Below are 22,622 nucleotides of genomic sequence, written 5' to 3' on the forward strand. Positions count from 1 at the left end.
CACCTGCGCCCTCACCTCCAACTCAGTCGTATCTAACTAACCTCTCCTCTCAACACCAGGCCACCATGTCTGCGCCAATCTTCTGGTCCACCCCCCTCAAGTACTGCCGCTGGGCAGCTCGCGAGAGACCCGCGCTCTTCTGGTCCGTCATTATCGGTGCCACTGGTCCCATTGCCATGCCCATCGTGCCCCCGATCCGAAAATACTTTGGCGACGTTGATCCTGCGCCGATTCCTGTCACATATCCCGGTACGACTGTCCCCAAGCTACTAATCCGTGCATCATGAGCAGTGGATGGAATCAAAGAAGCTAACGTGCGGCAGTTCCTACGGGCCCTCGGAAACAATTGACGGGCTACGACGACTAGAAAATACGAAAATATGAAGGGAATAACCAGAGAGAAGGAAAGGCGATACTAGACATTTCACGACAACTACCCGTCGTGGACCATGTACAAAACCAGCGGCGTTTTTCGAGGCCAACTCGCAGATTGGGCGATCATATTACCGCCTGCATTACAAATTAACGCTACAACTTTTTTTATTTAAATCAAAATATTGTCTGCGAATGCCTTTTGTCGTCCAAACCAGTAACTATGTTCTTGCGCCGTGGCCTGAGCAGCTCGTATTGCCATGTCCAAGTCTACGCTGTTCCCAAAAGACCAATAACTGAATGCTACGCCGCAATGCCACGGCCGTTCATGCCTCCAAGTCTAAGTTATATCAGGTGTCGTTATGTCCTCTCTCAAAGATGATACGCTATCACGGTGATGTCTACTCGATTTGCGGCTACGAAGGACCAGACTCTATCTGTCTCCCCGGCCAAAGTTCCATTCAAACTGCAACCCCAGTTAGTAAAGACACCGCGTTTTTGCACCTGTTGTAGGAACTTACCACTCTACCATCTTCATCTCCAGTGTACAAACAAGTGGGCATAGGAGCAATACAGGTTATCCCAGCATCTGTATTGTCCTGTGTATCGCTCTTGAAGTCGACATGGTCCAACCGTCTGAGCAGCTCGAGAGTCCATTTACCTCCTAGAACACATTTCCTCCAAACATTGACTCGACCTCTACTGTGCCCAGTAAAAATTAAGCAATTCTCAAGCCACTCGTTTCCGGCACCTTCGTAAAATGCACAAGATTGCACATAGTCATCTTGCTCTGTGCAAACGTTTTGGTCCAGAATGAGTGTACCATTCAGGGTGTACAGGAGGATGTTCGGTCCCGAGCATAACAAAACTTCTCCAGATACATTGTTCATGGCGGCGCACTCCACAAGCCGCACAAGAGGGAGTTTTCGGATAAATGTGAGTTGGTTGAGGTCCCATAAGAAAGCTTGTCCGTCCGCAGATGCCGTAACAAATGTACTAAAGGCTTTGCTGACAGCGATAGCAGTGACCAGGGTCTTGTGCCCAAACACGCTGGACCGCGGAACAAGTTCCACGGGTTTGCCTGGAGCTGTGTGTACCGTGTAGACAGACACGACGCAGTCCTCGCCCGCAGTGATTAAAGTCTTGGAGTCTGCAAAGCAGGCGCAAGAAATCTGTCCGGTATGGAGATTCTCGAATAGTCCCGCGGGCTGTCCACTAGTTAGTTTGCAGTCCTATATGTTTACAATGAGAGAAACAGACCTTGCGGTTGTCGCTGAAAAAGAACCGGATACTACTATCTGCATAACCCCATTCCAGAAACTTGTCGTAGGGTGCAAAGTTCAAACGGAACGCTGACGCGCATAATAGCCGATCGAGTTTTGGGGCATATATCAGAGACGCAACTCGTTCATGGCTCTCTACACAATTGTCAGCTTTCAACCTTTGCGAAATTCGATACAGGAGGATGCTCACCTAGCAATGGCCGAGGAAGACACGTCAACGAGAAAATGGATGTGTCCAGCCGTCTGATTGGGCATTGCGTATACTCCCGCGCAGGATGCGGTTTGTTAAACACTTGGTGCGGTGTTTGTCCGAAATTGTGAATGACACCTGCTGTGATGGCTCTTTCATTGGCGTCAGTAATGCGATCCAAGTCACTCGCGCCACCGTAGGAGAGGTGATGGAACACGTTGAGATTTTCCACAGCGGCTTCTCCTCTTTGTTTACACCCGAAGACGAGATCGATCCAGTGGTGCAAGTTTTCGCTCACATATGGACTCTCTAACGCTTCTCGGTGCTTTGCAATGAATATCTTGGGATCTCCCTTTGCCCACGGTGGGAGCTTGACATGATCCACTCTGGCCCCTGTGCTTTGCTTTCGGCCGAAATCGTAGCCATTAATGTTAGTCAGGAATTCAGGTAGGCAGAAGAATTCGGGAATCAGCTCTCTGACATCAGTTTTGTTTTTTGACGATGCGGAGGTCCACGCGTCGCCTATGGACTGGAACAGTCGATCTGCGTGGTCAAAACTGTCTCCTTGAACAAGGAGATAGGACTGTACAAAAGGCGGCAATCGAATCAGGTATGAGCTGACTATCATGGCTGATGAATAATGTGTACCATAGTGGAAGGGGGTCTGGCCAATCTCCTTTAAAGCGCTATACGTCTCGGCAAATCCTGGAACTCGGGCTTGAGTCTGGGCACCCATGGGCTTGGATAGGTCGCGGAATGTTGCCGGATCCTCGAGATCGAGGTCCTCGCTTGTATAATCCGCGAGAATCCATGGAAATACCGGATATTGAGTCAGGTCGTTGAAAGTTCTACCTGCCATGGTATTCACCATCATGAGATAATGAAAGTTTGAAACCTCTCCTCTCTGCCAGCGCTTCACAATCGGGTTTGATGGCGCAGAGTTGAAGAGCGTACCGATTCTCGATCCTAATCCTGCGCCAAAACCCTGAGGAGATTCATCAAAAGTCTTGAGTCCTTCGAGCCTCCAAGCGTCTTCAGGATTTGGCAGAGCATTAGTCGTGCTTGTGTGGGGCGCCTTGTTAAGAAGCTTGCCATACACTGTATCTCGAACACCAGAGTTTAGCATGGTAAGCAGATAACTTCGTCCGTCAGTGAAAAATATCTCAATAGCAACATCTCGGAATAGAAAGCGGCGCTTGGAGAAACTGATGACATCTTGCCACTTCCAATGACGTGAATCTTGATCACGCATGCCAGCATTTTGGCGTTTCTCAAGTGTCTTTGTTCCGGTAACCACCATGGTGAAGGGGTCTCGCTCCTCTGGGGGTGCTTGCCAAACATTGACAATGTCTCCGCTGGCACACTGAAAGACATTGTCCATCATGTACAAGGCATCTTTACCAACGATAAGAATGCCTTCACAAGCTTCCAACCCGGTGATTCGAGACATATTGTAAGCCGCCTGAACTTGATCTCCATGCTCTAGACGTCGCATGACCTTTCGATTCTTGTCTTCAAATGTATCTTCTCCGTCAATTGGTTCGTTGGGATCGTCCACGAGCTCAAAATCGTCCTCCGTCATCAACCCTTGGTCTTGCTTGCCTGATGCAGAGTCAGATTCCACAGGTGCCACGTCGTCATTCCCACTAGTAAGATTCGCAGACGACGACGTGCGGCTCGGTGTAGTATTGGCCGACACCGCGGTGTTAACAGTTGTGTTCACACGAAGGGGGACAGAGGCGGCTTCCATCGCTTTGCCCTTGGATTGATACTTCTCATCAATCCCGGAGGAGTCTGGCAGAAGTCGTAACCTCATTCGGTTTCGGCCTTCAGTTCTATCAAGCTTCCACTTCAAAATGGTAGGCTCGCTAAAGACAGCACCCGGACGTCTCAAATCTTTCTCCATCCTGCGATAGGCAGCTCCTAAATAGGCCATGTCATCTTGCTGGTCCTGCAGGAGTCTTTGGTACTTATAGTACTCGGAATTAAATATGCTCTTCATCCAGGCAGTGTTGCCAATATCGTGATTGAGAATTGTTTTTCCCGCGTTAACACCTTCAGAATGCCAAGACTTCAGTTTTTCCTTACGCTTAGCAAGCCTACCCCTGGCGCTATCGCCAGTTCGTTGATTCTCAACACTGACAAAGTCTTCCCAAGTTTTAGCAATGTTCCCAAAGAATAGTTTGTCGAGTGACGGTCGGTGTTTGTCCACCCAGAGGACAAAAGTCTCATCATCCACTTCTGTGAGCTTCTGGAAATCTTGCGAGAGTTGTCGTTGGTCCGGAGTCATGCATGATCGAATAAGAGCCGTCGACTCTGATGGCTTTTGTACCATGACAATCCTGAGAAAGTTGGCCGCTGCAATTCTGATGGCTGTCTTGCCATCAATGAGTTTCATGTACAGCTGGTACCAAAATAATCTGAAATATTCGTCATCATGACCAAAACACTCAAGGATAGACATTTGCCAATATCCCAGCTTATTCATAAAGTCTTTGGCCTCTTTTTCAGTGACCCGAGCGTTTTCCAAGTCCGACAGCTTCAGCAGAATGATTCTGAGCAGGCAGCTTCGGATGGTAGACACTGCCTGGCTACATAAGCGAACGCTCTTGAGGTTCGCAACGTCTGGCCGTTGTAAGTATTCGAGGTTCGAGCCAATGAAGTCAATCATGACCTCTGCCCCGTCAATGAACCAGCCTTCAAAAATTGCCTCCGACATTTGGGCGCAAAGTCGTGAGATATTGGTTAAGAGACGAGGCTCGCACAGTGATTTTTGGTTGAGATGTATTCTGTCCATGGCTTTTCCCAAGATCTTCTTCAAAAGATAGGATTCAAAATATGCCTGATGCTCTTGGAAGCCCGGCGGAACCTTTGTGAACAGGGCGAATCCGGAAAAGTCCTTTCTGTTCCAGACTTGGTCCAAGAACACCTGGAGAACAAGCTCCAGCATCCCTTCTAGGGCAGGAACGCCTGAGTTAGCGTCAGCCGTTTCATTTGGTCGCTGTGAATGCCGTTCCAAATCTTGCTGGCGGCTTTGGTTTGCTTGCTGAGCCGTGAGCAGCACAAAGGATGAGGCGCGGCGCAGTGGTGTACCTTTGGGAGGAGTCGACTGTGGCGATGGCAACACATCGACACTACTGGTTCTGACGATTGGTGCCGGAGCAGATCCTCGCCCCATAGGGCAAATGATAACATCGCTGCCGTCAAACGTGAGAGCCGAATCTCGCGAGTTTAGCTCAACTTCTGGCGTGACCGCATCGGTGCTTACGATGCACGGGTACACCGCATTGAGCAGCATCCGCATCCAGTCGGAAGAGATTGCAAAGTCTCGAAAGTCAGGGGATCGTTCATGTAGCTCCTGAAGAAACTGCAGCACCCCAAGCAAAACTTGTGGTTCCGCCATTGGGCTGTCAGTTTCATCCAAGTTGGTAACTATTCCAGAGTCAGTTAACCAGCGCACGAACTACACGCAACTTTGCACACATACCTTTGCAGTCCATTGCTATTGAAGGGTCTGATACTCGGCTTCCTGCTTCATTGGTACCGTTATCCTTTTTCCGTGAATCACCATCATCTTGCTGCTTCATCACATCCTTCAGACCATGCTGAAGCATTGACGTTACAATCACAAGGGACTCTGGATACGCTACTTTTCGCTTCGAGAAAAGATTAAGGAGCGAAGTTTTGTCAATGCCTTGATCCATACTGATGTTGGCAGCGTCATAGCCAAATAAAATGCTGAAGCAGATTGGCCATAACTTGGGGTTGGCCCAGAATCGCTTCAATTTATTGGCCATGATTATGAATCCACCAGATTTCCCAGCAAATTTTGACGTGTAGCTGGACCCATGGGAAACCAAAAGTCTGGCCAAAATTCTACAGCCATGTATGACGACTTCGGCATCATCGTCGGCGAGGAGGTACAGTAGCCACTACAAACAGTTAGATACAGAAAGGCTACTGTTTTGAATCTGTCTCACCTTATTTGTTACAGTTCTTGCAAACTTCTTAATATGGTTCATGTTTCCCTTTTCGCATAGAATGCGGGAGTACATAGCCAATACCCGTGTACCAAGCTGTCGCCTAGTCAGGAATTTGGTACCAGCAAGTGGTGTTGCCACCCTCAAAGGGTCCACAAAGCTCTTCTTCAGAGCGCCTGGCGTTGTTGGTCGGGAAATGGAAGCTGAAGCTTTGGGAGTGCGAGGATTTGATGCCGGTGGAGTGTGGAAAGCATATGTAATGAACAAGGAGAGTGATCGCATAACTTCCTGGCTTAGATTCGATTTGACTAGTATATCAAAGGCCAGCATGAAGTGAGTCACGACATCCTCAGAAACCGCCTCGCCTTTCATGGCGTCTAGCAGTCGCTTTACAATTCCTTAAGTGAAGTCAGCGGATGGCGCCATCGTGCAAATTGGGAAGCTACTTACGCATTCGTGTCAAGCGCCGACTGTTGAATTCGTGATGCTTGCTATTTACCGCAAATGTCAGGAATTGTTTATAGTAGAGCTCTTGGATACGAGGTGCTGATTTCCTCCAAATATCGAGGTCAATGAGCAAGATTCGGTACGCTAATGGGTTAACAATAAAAGAATCAATGGGTTCCGCATGATTGTAGCCCACAAAGCCGAGGACAAGGCTCAGAATACGAAACAGCAGGCTATCGCGGTCCTCATTCGAGATTAACAATCGAGATGCGGCAGGTTCCCCTGCTATTTGCGTGCCATAGCCGATTTTGAACCGCAGAAGCATGCCAAGAATACCGTAGCCATTGTCTCGTTCCATAGCTTCACTGTTCCGCCAACTCTTGCGGATACAGTGAAACATGATCTCAATAGCTCTGACAGTCTCATCAACCGTGGTCGCCCGTTCTAATAATTTTAGTGCCAGCGGAGTAAACCCAGCAAGCCTCCAGAGATTCTCGTCGAGATACGATGGGACAGCAACAATTGGAGTCCCACGGAACGACGCCATGCCTTGTGCCCTAAACAATGCGTCTGGGAGGCTGGGCACCGCGCAATTAATTGCCAATGGCGCGCCTTCTTGACTCGATATACGGAACAAATTCCTCGTTGAGATGCGTGGCAAAGATCGCAGCAGGCCAGTATCCAGATACTGGACGTTTTCCGGGAACGTGGCGGAAGGGAGAATGCTCAACATGACTTTGGACTCTGGAAGAAGTGTACTAGCCTTATCTCGAACTGCGCGCAAAATGTCTGAGTTTTCGTCTTTCCCAGGATGGGTGATTTCATTGCGAAGGCCGAGCGTAGCAGACGTTTCGTAAGTTTGGAAGCCGCCCAGGCTGTCTTGGTAATTGCCTTGGTATCTTGGACCCAGTCCATAATGCACAGCCAAGTAATCATCACTGAGAACATCTTCGAACAGGTGTGCCGACGCCAGCGACCATCTCGAAAGTACGCGTCCTGGGCCGGCCTTGCCAGATAACTCCAGCGGAGTTCCCAAAAATGCTTGAACTGGGTTTGTCTTGTTGTGATTCGAGTTGAAGGATGCGAAGCTTTCATTATTATCATTGGAGAGAGGTGGCGTCAGAGGATAGTTGCAGCGAATTTGTTCTGTGAATTCTCCATTGACGTACAAGGATGCCTTGCTCGTCGTCATGGTTTTCGGCCGTCGATGCACAATTGCGATATGGTACCACCTCTTTTCACAGAAGGATACAGATTTGAACCTCACACTGGGCTTGTTTGAGTACACTGACGTCTGTAAAATGAAGTTGTGGGTGTCACGCTCAAGGTACATGAGCACAAAGCATGTCTGAGATGTGTCAAAAACACCAAATAATGTGGTGTGAGCTGTCGGATCAAAATTTTCAACGCGTATCCAGGCAGTAAAAGTGTAGCCAGCTGTCGATTGGGGAGGAAATGGCCGGCCAAGAGTAGATAATTCAAGAGATGAGTGGCCATGCAAAGAGAGATCGAATTGAAAGAATGGTGGGCCAGCATACTTAGACATCATTTCCAGACAAAAGTCGGCAGCTGCGGACCCAGGAGCAGAAAGCAGAAACTGTGTATCTGCAGGCTGGTTGACTCCGAGAAACATGAGCAATTTGCAAATAGCTAACAGTCGTTCACGCTCTGGAGGAGCCAGACACACGCCTTCGCCAAAGGATGCATGGAGAAATTGTGACAAGACACCAGTTGAGTGAACTGCAGCTCGGTTGTATATTGAGTCCGAAATGGCACACAGGATTGTTTCGAGAACAAAAACAGAGCTCGGTGTGGCGGGTGAGTTTGTCGACCGAGGGATAGCCATCCAAAAGCTGACAACTGCTCGAAGGATTTCAGGGTACCGTATTACGGACGTAGGTTTGACGATTTCTCGTACACTAGGACCAATATTCTCAACCGACCGAGCCAGAACCAGGTCCCACTGCTCATCACCATCCTCGGACGGAAGCTTTTCTTGGTCTTCATCCTTGGCGGAGGTGTCTGGTGGTGTCGTTTCCGCATCGGGGCGTAATGCCTTTGCAATGGACTGGCAAAGTAGATCCAATGCTTCGTCATCAAGGGCAAATGCGAGGAGTTTTCCAAAGATATGGCAGCTAACCCATGGGTCTGGTTCAGCACCTCCCAAGCCAATACTGGCAATAGCTTGCTCAAGAGCCTCCCATCCACCGCCAGCAACACGATATCGAAAGAACCTTCTATTGCCAGAATGATTGCGCAACGCCGAAGAAAGTACCTTGAGAATAGCGCCCAAAAGTCTAAACAACAACATCATTTCTTGCTCGCTTCGTTTCTGAGGATCGTAAAAGCCTGAAAATGCGCGCAAAACATCGAGCAGGACGTCGAAACCACGGGCATGTCGAAAGTCATCTTGCAGAGCTGGCGATTTTGACGCGGACACATGCTGGTTTATGTCTCTCAAAGGTTTGACAAGTCTATTTATATCGGGATAGCCGTTCTCGGCGTACGAGGAGGCGGCACTAGAAAAGCTATCGAGGAGGTTGCGCAAGACTTCGAAAGATTTTGACGTCGTGGGAGCCGATGCCGCGGTCGATGACCGATAACGTCGGGGTTGGGACGACATGGCCGTGGAATTTTTTTTTTAATAAATCGCTATCATTCCAAACGCTTTCGTCTGCTCTCCTGAGCCCTCTTCAAGGGTCCAGGTTTTCGCAGGTCAGTGGCAGCATGGGAGAGCCAGGACAGCCGGGTCAAAGTTGTCGGATGTTGATGGCTTCGATGCTGAGTTTCTGCGGGGCTCATACAGGACGGCAGGAGCTCTCTCGAGACTGGCGCCTGCCTTGAAGAAGCCTCTTTTGGTTCACCGACGGGTTAGAATTAATGGAGGAGTTCCTTGAAAGCAGGAATTATGGCAAATTTCTTGTTGTAACCCCAGGTGTGGAGGCCAATGATGGATTTCTTGTGGTGGCAGCTACATAAAACGCGTAAGAGCTTGAGTCGGAGGTTGCTAAAAGCGTCACTCGTCACTGGTCAGCCGTCTGCTGGTGGGTGGTGTCGTGGCTAGAGGCTGTGGCGGGGCTCACAAGGTTCATACTTGACATGCATCCCCAACATCGAGTCAAGGTGCTTTATGCAAAGCTTTTGCTGTCAAATGCTGGCAGCGCCAAAAAATCGCTATTCCTGCTACGAAAGCCAAATTCAGTCAAGCGCACTTTTAACCTACACTCCATTGTATATTTTTGCATCCTTCTACGTACTCACCACGTACCAGAGCAAATACTATTGTATTAACTATAATTTATTATTTTGGCTAACTTTTTTGAACGGCTGGGTACTTGGAAAAGCCGATTTGCTTAACTATATAATTCCTACTATTTATTCTAGTAAGTATACTTCCCAGCTTATCCGTTATACCGCCTGCCATTGCGCTAGTGGGGTAAATACTAAATAGCATCGTCTCTCACCAACATTATCATTAAATAATGGAAACGTTAACAACTCTGCAAGAACAGCTGGACATTTTTGTCTACACTGGCGATGAATGGCAGTTCGAAGATCTGACAAAATATAAACAGTATGGGCTGCACCCCATCCTTCTCGGCGATGTCCTTCCCAAGCTGTCCACTTGTGTTGGGGAACCGACATGGGGCCTAGATATCGAATCATGCTAAAGCTCGGGTATGGGGCATTTGCTACAGTTTGGCTGGCTCGCGACCTTGTTGAGAAGTAAGTTTGTCGCCGATATTGTGTCATTTCGAGAAATTGACTTCTCCCCGTAGACGCTATGTTGCTGTCAAAGTCGGACTTGGATCAGATACACCCCATGTGAGCAGAGAAACCGAGACTCTGTCCCAGCTTTGTAAAACTGGAGCAGTAAAATATGGCTGCCAAAGAGTTCTTAAGCTCTTTGACACATTAATTATTGAAGGTCCAAATGGATTCCACGAGTGTTTGGTGACCGAAGTGGTCTCTCCACTCAATGATCCAGGTGTTAGGCAATATTGTTCATTTGAAGCAGTACGCCAAATTGTAGAAGGGTTTGCGTTCCTTCATGAGGAAGGCATAGTACACGGAGGTAAACTAAGTAGTCTGTTCTACAGTAAAGACGGCCAAGCAGCTGACCTTGACAGATCCACACATCGCCAACTTTGGGATTGCCCTCCCCCAGCTGCAGCAATTCAAGGAAGACGATATTACGGAATACTTTGCTAATCCTGAAATCGTTCCAGTCGTTCCACGCGATCCAGCATTCCCACTGAACGCAGTACCCCCTTATATTGTGCCATCCGTATCAATCGCAGACTTTCTAACAAGAAGGAAGGCCTTCCCCGCCGCCTCGGTCATGTCTATCAAGATTCTGGACTTTGGAAGAGGTACATAGATATTGAGCACGTTTCTCGACCACAGCTGACACCATTATGGCTTGCCTGCATCGCCTACAGGCTAAGCGAGACTATCCCAAACTTGCCAGGCGCCGCCCCTATAGCGATTCGGCCCCCAGAATTTATGCTTCAGGAGCTGTGCCATGGCAGAATCGGCTCTACTTGGAGCCAGGCGGCTGACATTTGGGCCGTCGGATGTACGGTAAGTCATCATCACTAGGATAGTCAAACCATGAGGTTAATATTATGTATAGTTGTACCATGTCCAATTCGGCCACGAGCTTTCTTCGACATGGGGTTCTCTGAAAGACATTTTTTTTCGTGCCATTCGATTTGGTGGACCTGCCCCAGAAACTTGGCTCAAAGCTTGGACCACGCAAGATGGGCAATCTGAAAATTGTTGGTTTCCTCTGCCATTCCCCATTTGGTTCGGTTACTATTCGCGATACCTACTGACATTTTAGCAGCGCGCTTCTATGGCCGAGGCAAGATTTGGGAGGCGAATCGCAAGCCGTCTGGGTTTCCACAGGATGAGGAAAGCTCGGATTTCCTCAACCTCATCAAGAAAATGATTGTGACAAACCCTGACGAACGGAGCCTGATGGCGGTGCTGTTGACCGACCCATTCATGAGAGCAGCAAGGAGGAAGGAAGATGAGAGCATATAGATTTGGTGCCCTGATAGGTTGAAAATGAATCTGGCGAGACTACACAGTGGTATGAAGTTCGCGACAGCGGGCTGGTGAGACGATGAGACGGAAATAAATTATGATCTCCTATTGGTCCTCGCTGGCTAAAAACAGGTTCTACAGGGTAGCTTCCTGGCAGCAGAGATTCATTTCAAATTGGTGGTTCATTTCGGCTGTCTAAGCTGTTAACTCTAGGCCGTTAGATGGATTGTGTGGAGTATTTAGCATTTGAATCATCAACGTGATGGGCTTTTACGTTTTTAGGTGGCTCTTCTGTTTGAATGGTTCCTAAGCCCATGATTTGATCATCTCCGAGAGGGGGTAAGCCCACGTATCGCAGTGGTAACATGGGTCAACATTGTGCTACAGGCCAAACAGGGTACCAGCAGTTCGTTTCTGCACCTCTTCTCCTAACTTCAACTAAAGCCGTACAATCTATCAATTTATTGATGTCAACAAGCCGTGCAGTCGTAGTGAAATCATGGCACTTCATGCACAGGATTGGCTCATCACTAGTGGCACGTGCCAGGGACCACCTGATGCAGGATCATGAGGGAGCCCAAACAGCAGGACGCCCCAACAGCGGCATGGTAGGGATCACAGAGTCAGAAGTGTGGAAACCCATCTCATGGACTCGATTTCTTGCTCGTCTGCATGCAAGCTCACGAATCAGCGACCCATTCTCCCCGCATTTTCAACGGATGCAGGTAAGGCAAGCATGGCACAACGGTAGGCAGCTCACTTGCAGCACAAAGTGAGCACATTATGGCTGGGAGCTCGGAGATAATCGTTATGGCGAATGGTACAGCCTGGTTGCTCTGTCCATGTCCGACCGTCTCCAAGAAACAGAGCATGGCTCGCAGTCAACAAATTGGCTATGGGATAACTTCGAGATTGAGGCTGACATTGCTGTCACAAGTCTTTGAATATTCGGAAGGGTCTCGTCTGCTGCGTCTCCGTTGTTGGATGTTGGTTGATGGTCGCCAGGGTCGATTACGTTGGGAGGCACTTGGCACTCCTAGCACATTGCGATTTCTCTTTGACGAGATATCGACATCTCCCTCGGCCGTGTGAGCTATAATTAATTACTACTTGGAAGACCTTTGGGGCTTGAGCTTCCCGCCGCGTCTTACTTCCGGATGTTTATGCTTTGCAGCAGCCATCAACTGTGTCGGGAACTGGTGCTGAAGGGCTGGATGGGAGGAGACACACTTGTCTCACGACAGGCACCAGGTGACTTGTCTTGTGGCTCTTATCCAGGTCACTCTGGCTGTTTGGTCCCTCCAAGATGTCCATGGCTGGCTGTGGGTCTTCCGAGACAAGACCATGTTCCGAATCGCCGCAGAACAGGCCCATGTTTGTTACTGTAGCTCTGTGCCATTGTTAGTCATGGGGCATCGAGTGCTGCGGAGAGCTGGGTACGGTACCTGGCTGTGTTGGACCTGGAGTTGGAGGCACCAAGGCACCTAACTGTCTGACGTCGTCATGACAAGCTAGAATGAGCTGAGGCTGCAAGCAGGGTTCCTGGCTTGTGCATGCACGGAGTATTGTGGCGGTTGCATTGCCAGTCCGCAGCAAACGTTGGTGAGGATACTTTGGGCACATGCGTAGTCAAGTACCTTCCTGGGCAGATAGCATAGGAAGAGGACCAATAAGTAGCGATGCCCACAACATTGCGTTATGGACGTTAGGACGGCATCGCATGCTCAAGCAGTGGATTGCGTTTGCATTGCATTACTCCGTGCTTGATGTCGCTGTTGTGTCTCGTTGGTGCACGCAAGAAAGAAGGCGGTTCTCGCCATACCAGCCAGACCCGTTCAATGTTGACCAGACATGGACCCCAGTTGATCCAGCTTATCGCTATCAGTCGTATCGCCGTGGGAACCACTTGGCTCAAGCTGGCCGCAGCCTCCAGTGTCCAATGCCAGACCAAACATGGACGGCTTCTCCATCAAACCAGATGCTCCAATGGCGTCCGCCCCGGCTCCACCGGATTGGGCGCGTGCCCCCAGCGATCAAGGTGCAAGGTCCCACGCTAAACCACTTTGGGAGGCTTTCACCTGGTGTGCACGCCTTGTTCGCCCCAGGCTCAGTGATGGATGCGTCACTGCCGCCATCGGCTCACTGTCACTGTCGCCGTCAATGTGGCCCTCTTGGCCCTCCATCAAGTCTGGTCTGGTGTCTGGTCTTGGTCCAGCTCTCGTCTCGCTTGACTCCGCCGCTTGTCTCGCTGCCTCCAGCCTTGGCTGGCTTACCTTATCTACCTCCCCAACTCGGACCTCGTCATCCGCCGACTCTCTTCCCTCTCCTCTCTCTTCCTTCCCATCTCCTTCCCGTCCATCATCCATCTCCAACTGCCTGTTTTTCATCGGGTTGGAGACCGCATCCGATCCTGTTGCATTTTCTGGCTGTCTTTGCATCTCGTTTTGCGTTTGTGTCGCAGGTAGACCAACGTTTGGCGTTTGCGTAGCTTGCCCGCTTATCACCATTAGCCATACAACCACACGCCTTCAGTCTGCCATCTCGCATCATCACCACCATCATGAAGACTGTCCTCGCCCTCTCCGTGGCGGCTGTCGCTCAGGCGGCATTCAGCACCGAGACTATCCACAAGGGATCTGCTCCCGTTCTCAGCTCCGTTCACGCCGATGTCGTCCCCGACTCTTACATCATCAAGTTCAAGGACCACGTCAACGAGGCCAAGGCCACCGACCACCACAAATGGATTCAGAACATCCACAAAGATGGCGAAGAGGAGCGCTTTGAGCTCCGTAAGCGTAGCCTCGGCTCCTCTATTGAGGAGGCTTTCGCTGGCATGAAGCACACCTACAACATTGCCACCGGCTTCAAGGGCTACTCTGGCCACTTCCACGAGTCCACTATCGAGAAGGTCCGAAACCATCCCGATGTAAGTAAAGCAACCCCCTTCCAGTCGCAGACCTTCAATGCAGCCATTGAAGCGACGAGGCTCTTCTCATTCCTCATGCACTTGATCTAACATTGGCAAACAGGTTGAATTCATTGAGAAGGACACCATCGTCCACACCATGCGTCCCGTCAGCTCTGAGGAGTCTGTTCAGGAGGACTGCAACCCCGAGACCGAGAAGCAGGCTCCTTGGGGCCTTGCTCGTGTCTCCCACCGCAAGGGTCTTTCTTTCGGCACCTACAACAAGTATCTCTATGCTGCCGAAGGCGGCGAGGGTGTTGATGCCTACGTTATTGACACTGGTACCAACATTGAGCACGTCGACTTTGAGGGCCGCGCTAAGTGGGGTAAGACTATTCCTACTGGTGATGCTGATGAGGATGGCAACGGCCACGGCACTCACTGCTCTGGAACCATTGCCGGCAAGAAGTACGGTGTTGCCAAGAAGGCAAACGTCTATGCCGTCAAGGTCCTCCGCTCCAATGGCTCTGGCAGCATGGCCGATGTCGTCAAGGGTGTCGAATTCGCTGCCACCAGCCACGCCGAGCAGGTCAAGGCTGCTAAGGATGGTAAGCGCAAGGGCTTCAAGGGCTCTGTCGCCAACATGTCTCTTGGTGGTGGCAAGACCCAGGCTCTCGACGCTGCCGTGAACGCTGCCGTCAAGGCTGGCATTCACTTTGCTGTCGCTGCCGGTAACGACAATGCCGATGCCTGCAACTACTCTCCTGCCGCTGCCGAACTCCCCGTGACTGTCGGTGCTTCTGCCTTCGACGACACTCGTGCTTATTTCTCCAACTACGGCAAGTGCACTGACATTTTTGCCCCCGGTCTGAACATTCTTTCCACCTGGATCGGCTCCAAGTACGCCGTCAACACCATCTCTGGTACATCCATGGCCTCCCCTCACATCTGCGGTCTCCTCGCCTACTACCTCTCTCTTCAGCCTGCCAGCGACTCTGAGTACTCTGTTGCTCCCATCACCCCCAAGCAGCTCAAGGATACACTCATTAAGATCTCCACCGAGGGAGTCTTGACTGACATCCCTGCCGGAACCCCCAACAAGCTCGCCTGGAACGGTGGTGGCTGCAGCAACTACTCCAAGATTGTCGCCGCCGGTGGCTGGACTGGTAAGCCCGCCGCCTCTGAGATCGAAAAAGTCGAGAAGGCTGCCAAGGAGGAGGTCAGGATCATCTCCACCAAGGTCTCCAAGGGTGTCAAGAACTTCGGCGACAAGGCTGAGAAGTTTGTCGAGAAGATTCACGACGTTGTCGACAAGGAGATTGAGCACTTCATCTCCGAGATTTCTCTGTAAGAGCGTGGAATCTATACTACATGTTTTGTTAGGTATTACACATGATATACTGCATCGGGAGTATTCCTGTTTTAGGGTAACACAGATGTGTATTGAGGCGTAGAGTTATGGGTGATATTATATTTGTTTTTTGTTTAGTGTTTCCTTACCCGACTTGCTACAAATTTGCTGGAAGGCAGGGAACTTGCATGTAACAGCTCGCTCACATTCGCATCAATATATTTCCTTGTCTCAATCTACAGAGTGTACCTTGGCTGTGTGACTATAGGCTTCCGTAACTTCGAACAGGGTGAACGAACACCGGACCCAAAAGGTGATGCTTTTACAGTTGAAACGTTAGGACGGTGGGTATACGGCTCGTGAAGGCGTCGTGGGTCAGAGATTGTTGGAAGGAGCCACACTTGGTTTGGTCTTCACACAATATGACTGATCTTTCCTCCAGTATCCAACACCGGTCATGTTGGGGCAGGCTGTCCTCGTTATGCGCACATTGAAGCCTTGTTCATCTACCTGACCTTCCTTGTTTGCCACCCAACGGCACAGGCTGCTCAGTAACATGCCTCGCGCTCCTGTTGACTTTGAAGCTACAGTTGACGTAAGCTTTACTCAACTTAAGATGATTCGATACCATCCCAACGCTACAGTAAGATTAGAAGCTTAACCTTTCTTCCCTGTTCACTTTATCATTTCCCGTGGAGTATTACCCAAGTTCACATATTTTGAGCACTCGTTTCCTGCCAGGGTTGATGATGCTACGACGGAAAAGCTCCCGAAGCTCGCACCGACGGCCACTTGGTCGAAGCAAGTCCACCAGCTCTATTGCCAGAAGGCGAACTGATTATGTGGTCAATATTGATCCGGCATCTGCAGAAAGAGATGCACATATTGCGGCCAATCTCTCGTATTGTCGGGCTCATATTCGTCATGATCACTACATTGCTAAGGGGTTTCGTGATGGGCCACCTGGCTCGCCTCTTCGCAGGAGCAACACTGTCAATGGCCGCCTGGAAAGCCCACCAAATGGTATTCCAAAGAGGAAGCAGAGCATACGGTTCACGGGGCCTAATGCTAGACCTCAACGGCAACTGGCTGCTCGAGCAAAGCCAGTAGTGCGTACCAGCCGACCCAAGTCGACTGACACGGTGAAATCACACGAGGCTACACAACGCTTCCCTGGCTGCTCGAACTATGAGGAATCCATCGAGATGTCACATATTTCCCGAAACAGTAGCTCTTCTGCTTTGAGTCGAGGTGGAACCTATCTTGCAGATCCTATTGGTATAGCACCTGTGCGACCATTCTTAGGATCTCTTCGGAAGTCCAAATCCATGTACAGCCAGTCAACTGTTTCGGTGCCGGGCTATGACGAACACTCGTTTATTGATAAGCTGAAGCCATTGCCACTTACTCTATCCACTGCACAGAACCACAATAGGCAGAATGAAGCAGATCTGTATTCCATCAGGCGGAGTTTGCGAGCTCCAAAATCGATGAGCTATCTTGACTTTCAGAGCACGAAATCGGTGGCAGGCGAACTCGAGAATACACGGACTGAATATCACCCCCGAGGCAAAGTAACACAATCAAAGGGGTCCTTCCGTCGTCTCAAGTCCCACTCATCCATGTTCTTTCGGTCCAAGCAACGGCGGCAAGACTGCTCAATTGGATTGTCCAGTTCGTTGCGAAATAGCAGTGACAACAGCGCCGCGCTCTCTTCGGCGTTCTCTGGTAAGACCACACCTGCTGCGAGGCATACTGGAATACGATTCACAGCGAGACGGGTATCGAAAACTGTTCGGAACAAATTAAGTAGACTATTTGGTCGATCGAAGAGTACCGACACCAGCGGGAATGAGATGGGAGCTAATGTACCTCATGACACCGACAGCGACAGTTTTCGTCACCTTACTGATTCTCCACCAATTGAAGAAGCCTCTATGTCCAGAGTTGCGTCTCACGTCCCATCAATTCATGCGGTTCCGTCATGTCAGCAGATGCGGTCTCGCCAAGGAAGCTTGGAGTCCGTACCACCCGAGGAGAAGAACCAGGCCGATGACAAGTCCCGTGTTACCAGTTGGACGAACTCGACGGCAAATACTGTCCTAAGCTATGGATTCAATGACGTCGTTGAGCACGAATATCAGCGTTTGTCTGTGATTAGAGAAAATGGCATGCATGTCCCATCATCCTCACGCACCAGCCCTATCCAGGACTGGCAACGTACCACGACGTACGGACCAGCAGTACCGGGGATGACCATAAACAGCCAGAGAGTATATTCAGCACTGATGAAAAAGCTAGCCCATACTCCGGACACGACGGAAAGAGCGCAGGCTCACGAGCCAACGAGTCAGGTACCAGAGGACTCAGTGCCTCCCAGACAAAGTTCGCTCGAGCAAGTTGGCTCCCAGGCTTGGTCGCCAACAACAATACGATGCATTGGAACGAGCGAAGATGATGTATTCGAGGATACCAAAGAAGTTGCTTCACTGAAACACGTCTCGGAATCTGGATCGTATGACAAATACGGAGAATCATGCAGCAGGGTGCCGGGGAAACGGCCCTACAAAGCATATCCCACTGCCACTGCCGGTGATGGAAAAGGGCTATCGCCAGACAAGATGGCTGGTCTTCCGCCGTCGTCATCAGGGCGGGCATCCTTGAGGACTGACAGAAACTCGACGTTTTCTCCCAGTCTGGACAACCACTTCTTCCGTGCAACCAGCCCTTACCGTAGGGCAATCCAACAAAGTATGAAGGAACACCAAGAGCCCGGCCATACTCACGCTTTGGACACCAGGTATCTCAGCACGCTATCTGCGTTGAGTCTCCCTACTCGGCGCCCAAGCACGGTGGGATCAGAGCGAGACATGCGCTTAACATATGCTGAAAGCTTTTATTCATTTACTACTGAAGAATTAACAACAACCAGGCCAGATGGAACGGCTACGCCGCCAACTGCTGACAACAAGAGAAGCACAGCAGCGGCCATCTTCACGCCGGTTGAGCAGGTCGCCGACGTCGCAACACCAATACAAGGTCGTGACTTTTCCGCAGGAAGTTCAGTGGAGTGGAAGACTTGGCTCAGCGCCGACATTTCGAAGCTAGAAAAGCCGAGTGTTGCTACTGCACGGTCGCCGCACATAGAACAGCCAGACAATGCCTTGCAGTCTGTGGGACATGTTCGGGAAAGTGCCGAAATTGAGTCGCCCGGAGAAACACCAAAGACAGCCCCTACGAGTGTCGGCGGAGAAGGCATATGCGAGGCCTTAAGCCCACCATCTATTGGAACCCGCACATCGTCGATACGGACAGGGAGCCCGTTGAAATCTGCTGAGCGCGCTGCGCAAGCAAGCGACCCAAGCAAGGGTGATGAGATACAGAACCCAGCATCTTCAACCGCTCCGCCTATTCCATATCGACATGCTCTTCGCCCTACCACTAATGTGCCTGAAGTTGACGACAATACGTCTCCTATCTCGATACAGTGTCCACCTGGTTTGCTGCAGATGCGATCGCTCAACACAGTTCCAACCGTGGAACCACAAGATGGCTTGACGTGGAAGGGGTGTGAGCAAGAGAACACAAGAGCTGGATCATTGACTGAATCCAAGTCTATTCCCGGACTCACATCCGCAACCCAACGGCCTGCTGGTAGGAAATTGAGCCCACCGGGAAAGTTCAGTTCTGGAGCATCGACTTGCCCCCGCATGTCTGAGAGGCAGGCACCATTGCCAAATGGTCTATCCGAATCAACCAAGTCGGAGTGGGATGCCCAGATCAAGGGCAGTCGACGAATGGTTGACTTATTTTTGAGCAATCGTCGCAAGGCGATTCAAGGAACCATGTCGAGAAACACGAGTGAGAACTATTCGGCGGCATTTCTGTAATGTCGGCACTTTTGTTTGTATGTATTATTTGTCGATCAGGATAGCTATAGAAGTGAATGGGACTGCATGTATTAGTGGTCGTCTGCCGCACTCGTCTGTATGTGTCGTGAATGTGCTGCAAAAGTAAGATGAAGTTGAGACGGTGTACATCTTCTCTCAGCCTTTCGAGTCAATGGGTGAAGCAGGACTGACGTGTATCTCCCACAATCTGGCCAAGTCCTTGGGGAAGGATGTTTTTCTCTCATCGCTCACCCATTTGTTGTACTCCTTGTGAGTCACCTTCTCGTCCAAAAGACCCTCTGCCTGCTTGGATCCCAAAAACTTGATAAAATCGTCCGACACGCGAACATATTCCTTTAGAGCTTCCTTTACATTCAAGCTTGCGCCGGTTGTCCAACTCAGTAACAGGTGTTCAATGAGCGGCGCATCCGACACACTGGGATGACTTGTGCCGAGACTGGTGAGAAACCAGGCGGCGCCGGTGCGGTTCAGCACGTCTTGCACAAGGTCTCGCACGGTGTCGAAGTGAGGTCTGCCGAAGAAGATGGACATTTTCTTGGACCATGAGTTTGAGTGGATTACTAGGAGGGGGATGTTGATGTCTGCGTTTAGGGGGCCGCTTTCTTTGCCGGGGTCTAGGGCTATGCCTCCTACTGAGGGATTGGGGCTTTTATATCCATCCTCAAAGTCAGAATCTGAGTTAGAGTCTGAGTTAGAGTTAGAGTCAGAATTGTGAGACGACTTGATTGCCTGGAGAGTAGCCGTCGCGCCGTACGAGTGCCCCGCTGTGATGAGCCTCTGAAAATCGAGCCTCGATGCGAATGATGCGAGGGATTCTGGTGTCGAGCGTGTACATGGGATTGAAGAATTCGCATTAATTCGCTGCAGCAGCTGGATAGTGTAGAATATTTCTGCGTCCCGAAACGCGAGTTGGTGTCTTTTGAGGGACGGTGTATCGACAGGCGTGTTGTTGGAAGGGGATGCGAGGAGGTCTGATTCCCGGAAGTGGATTCTATTCTTGGCTGGTTGGTCTGGGACTTTGATGAAACTTCCTGGTGAGGAGCCGTCGCGGTGTTCTATGGCTGCGATGACGGTTCCCCTGGACGCGAGTTCGCCTAGGTAGTTTGTGTAGTCTGTTCGAGAGGAAGCCATGCCGTGCGAGAAGACGACCACTGGGGATTTGAGAGTGGATGTGTAGAGTGGTACGTCGACTTGTGCGGGGATGGTGATTGATCCTGCGATGAGCCATAGTGCGAACGTGAAGATTGGTCGAATGAAGAGGTTATCTGCGTGGGCGAATCGAGCGTATCCCTTTGCTGTGAGGCTTATCGGTTTGGGAATCCAGTATAGGGGCTTCTTGTGGGATTTGACATCCTTATTGATGGGGTAGTATATTGTGAAGAGGACGGTTTCAAGTTCAAAAGCTGGGGTGTGAGAGTCTTTGAACACAGGGTCCGCTATGAGTTGTGCTTTCGGGAGAGGGACTTCGAGATCGATTGCGCCGACGGAGTAAGGGCCCGTGTAGCCTGGGAGACGGGATGCGAACGGCGGGATGGATAGGGTGAGGCAGATGAGCGTGTAGAGGAGGGGGATGTAGATGAGGGAGGATTTTAGGGAGAGGCGGGGGACGCGGCGGAGGAGGGGGGTGGTGATGGTGCGGGCTTTGTGGAGGGTGGTTTGGAGGCCGGTTCGTGATGGGAGGAGCCAGGCTGGTTGGGGGGTGGTGGATGTTGGTGTTAGGAGGGGGGAGTCTGGGGAGATGGATTCGGTGGGTGAGGGTGAGAGGGATGTGAGTTCGAGGGTTGGCGAGGGGGGTGATTCGGGGGGCATGTTGGCGGTTGAGTTTGAGGTTTGAGGATGAGGTGAGGTTGAGGTGAGGTGAGGTGATGGAGATGTTGACGTCGGGTGGCGGATTGTTCGGGTGGGGCCGTTCCGGATGGTGCGGGAATGTGGCGGACTTGGTTCCATGTATCGACTTTTATGTTTATGATGTGGTTCTAGCTAATCTTAGTTCCACGGTATCTTATCTTAGGTCTGGAACCACCGTTTTTATTTACTCCGTTGCCTGGACAAAGTGTCAAGGACGTTACGTGATCCTCCTTCACACATTCACAACTCCCTTGGTTGCTCAAGTTCACTGGTCTCAGAGCTCTGATATATAACGCTGAGATCGCCCCTCCGTAGAGTTTGCTAGCTTTTCCCTTAGTAACAATACAGAAGTTTGTTCCTCACATTCCTTTCCATACGAAGCCTCCTGCGCGGTCAAGTCTTACCATCAATAACGTGTTTATTCTCCCTCACGTGAAGGAGACCGCTTCCGAATTTAAGATATATTTTTTACACCTGTGCAAGAATAGCTGAAACCATGGACCAGCAAGCTTTGCAGCAGCAACCTGACTGTGCTGCCCAAGAGCGCAGGATGGACGCTTTCATGGAACAGCTGGTCTTGGTGAATCAAAACCTAGTTGCGCTGGATATCAAGGTCACAACATTGTGAGTTATATCGCGTGATTATCCCATTCCATATTCACTAACAGGTGTCTTACAGGGACAAGAATTCTAGGGCTCGGGCGGCAAATTCCATTGTTTTTAGCCCTTTAACGGAACTAACACCAATGCATAATATTCGGACAGGTGAAGAGATATCCCATTGTCCAGCCATGTTAGGGCAGCTTGAGGAATTATCATGTGAGTTTACACTAGACTTAAGAAGAGAATAGTGCTAATGTCTTGTTTTCCTAGCGCAAGAGTTGGCACGACTACTGCGAGAACTTGGTGAGCCTGTGCCTAGAGCCCAGCAAGAGAGAAAGCGATTGGTGAAACTGGCCTTTGGCCTTAGAACACGGGAGGTATAACAAACTTATCAAATAGTCTCGTGCAATAACAATAGATTTGCACATGGACTGAGCGGGCGGTAAACGTCTCTGCTTCCTATGTATATGGTATTGCATAAATGCTGAGAGTTTGCATCTCTTTCTGGTCTCAATCGCACCATCTTGTACTGTTACTGTGAAGGTGTCAAGTTGAGCGAGACATCTGATACCAGATTGAAGCTGAAATGATAAACTCACTATGCTAGCAGCATAATACCTAAAAGCTAAACGAGCGGACTTCAAACTACAAAGCAAAAATGCTACAAAAATCGTCTCAAG

The 22,622-nt window shown here is 50.2% G+C and overlaps 6 protein-coding genes across 6 annotated transcripts; 4 read left to right on the plus strand and 2 right to left on the minus strand.

The window, feature by feature from the left end:
• Positions 1 to 65: 65 nt before the first annotated feature.
• Positions 66 to 367, plus strand: VFPPC_16820 (hypothetical protein; the record flags this gene model as incomplete). The annotated part of the gene is made up of 2 exons (XM_018294573.1): positions 66 to 249; positions 324 to 367. The coding sequence occupies 2 exons, from the start codon at positions 66 to 68 to the stop codon at positions 365 to 367; spliced, it is 228 nt and encodes a 75-aa protein (XP_018137962.1).
• A 438-nt stretch (positions 368 to 805) lies between these two features.
• On the minus strand, positions 806 to 8,895 carry VFPPC_10090 (Beige/BEACH domain-containing protein; the record flags this gene model as incomplete). Its single annotated transcript, XM_018288524.1, has 7 exons — positions 806 to 838; positions 894 to 1,580; positions 1,633 to 1,790; positions 1,846 to 5,277; positions 5,333 to 5,777; positions 5,826 to 6,223; positions 6,276 to 8,895. The coding sequence occupies 7 exons, from the start codon at positions 8,893 to 8,895 to the stop codon at positions 806 to 808; spliced, it is 7,773 nt and encodes a 2,590-aa protein (XP_018137961.1).
• Positions 8,896 to 9,936: 1,041 nt separating this feature from the next.
• Positions 9,937 to 11,321, plus strand: VFPPC_10089 (protein kinase-like protein; the record flags this gene model as incomplete). The annotated part of the gene is made up of 6 exons (XM_018288523.1): positions 9,937 to 9,998; positions 10,052 to 10,347; positions 10,403 to 10,645; positions 10,744 to 10,856; positions 10,909 to 11,053; positions 11,122 to 11,321. 6 exons carry the CDS (start codon positions 9,937 to 9,939, stop codon positions 11,319 to 11,321), a joined length of 1,059 nt encoding a protein of 352 aa, XP_018137960.1.
• Positions 11,322 to 13,884: 2,563 nt separating this feature from the next.
• Positions 13,885 to 15,580, plus strand: VFPPC_10088 (cerevisin precursor; the record flags this gene model as incomplete). The annotated part of the gene is made up of 2 exons (XM_018288522.1): positions 13,885 to 14,250; positions 14,354 to 15,580. The coding sequence occupies 2 exons, from the start codon at positions 13,885 to 13,887 to the stop codon at positions 15,578 to 15,580; spliced, it is 1,593 nt and encodes a 530-aa protein (XP_018137959.1).
• A 749-nt stretch (positions 15,581 to 16,329) lies between these two features.
• On the plus strand, positions 16,330 to 19,470 carry VFPPC_10087 (hypothetical protein; the record flags this gene model as incomplete). The annotated part of the gene is made up of 1 exon (XM_018288521.1): positions 16,330 to 19,470. One exon carries the CDS (start codon positions 16,330 to 16,332, stop codon positions 19,468 to 19,470), a length of 3,141 nt encoding a protein of 1,046 aa, XP_018137958.1.
• Positions 19,471 to 19,626: 156 nt separating this feature from the next.
• VFPPC_10086 (PAF-acetylhydrolase family member) lies at positions 19,627 to 21,300 on the minus strand (the record flags this gene model as incomplete). Its single annotated transcript, XM_022428689.1, has 1 exon — positions 19,627 to 21,300. The coding sequence occupies one exon, from the start codon at positions 21,298 to 21,300 to the stop codon at positions 19,627 to 19,629; it is 1,674 nt and encodes a 557-aa protein (XP_022284058.1).
• Between the last annotated feature and the right edge of the window lie 1,322 nt (positions 21,301 to 22,622).

This window comes from Pochonia chlamydosporia, chromosome 4 (genome assembly GCF_001653235.2).
Source record: "Pochonia chlamydosporia 170 chromosome 4, whole genome shotgun sequence".
NCBI lineage: Eukaryota > Fungi > Ascomycota > Sordariomycetes > Hypocreales > Clavicipitaceae > Pochonia > Pochonia chlamydosporia.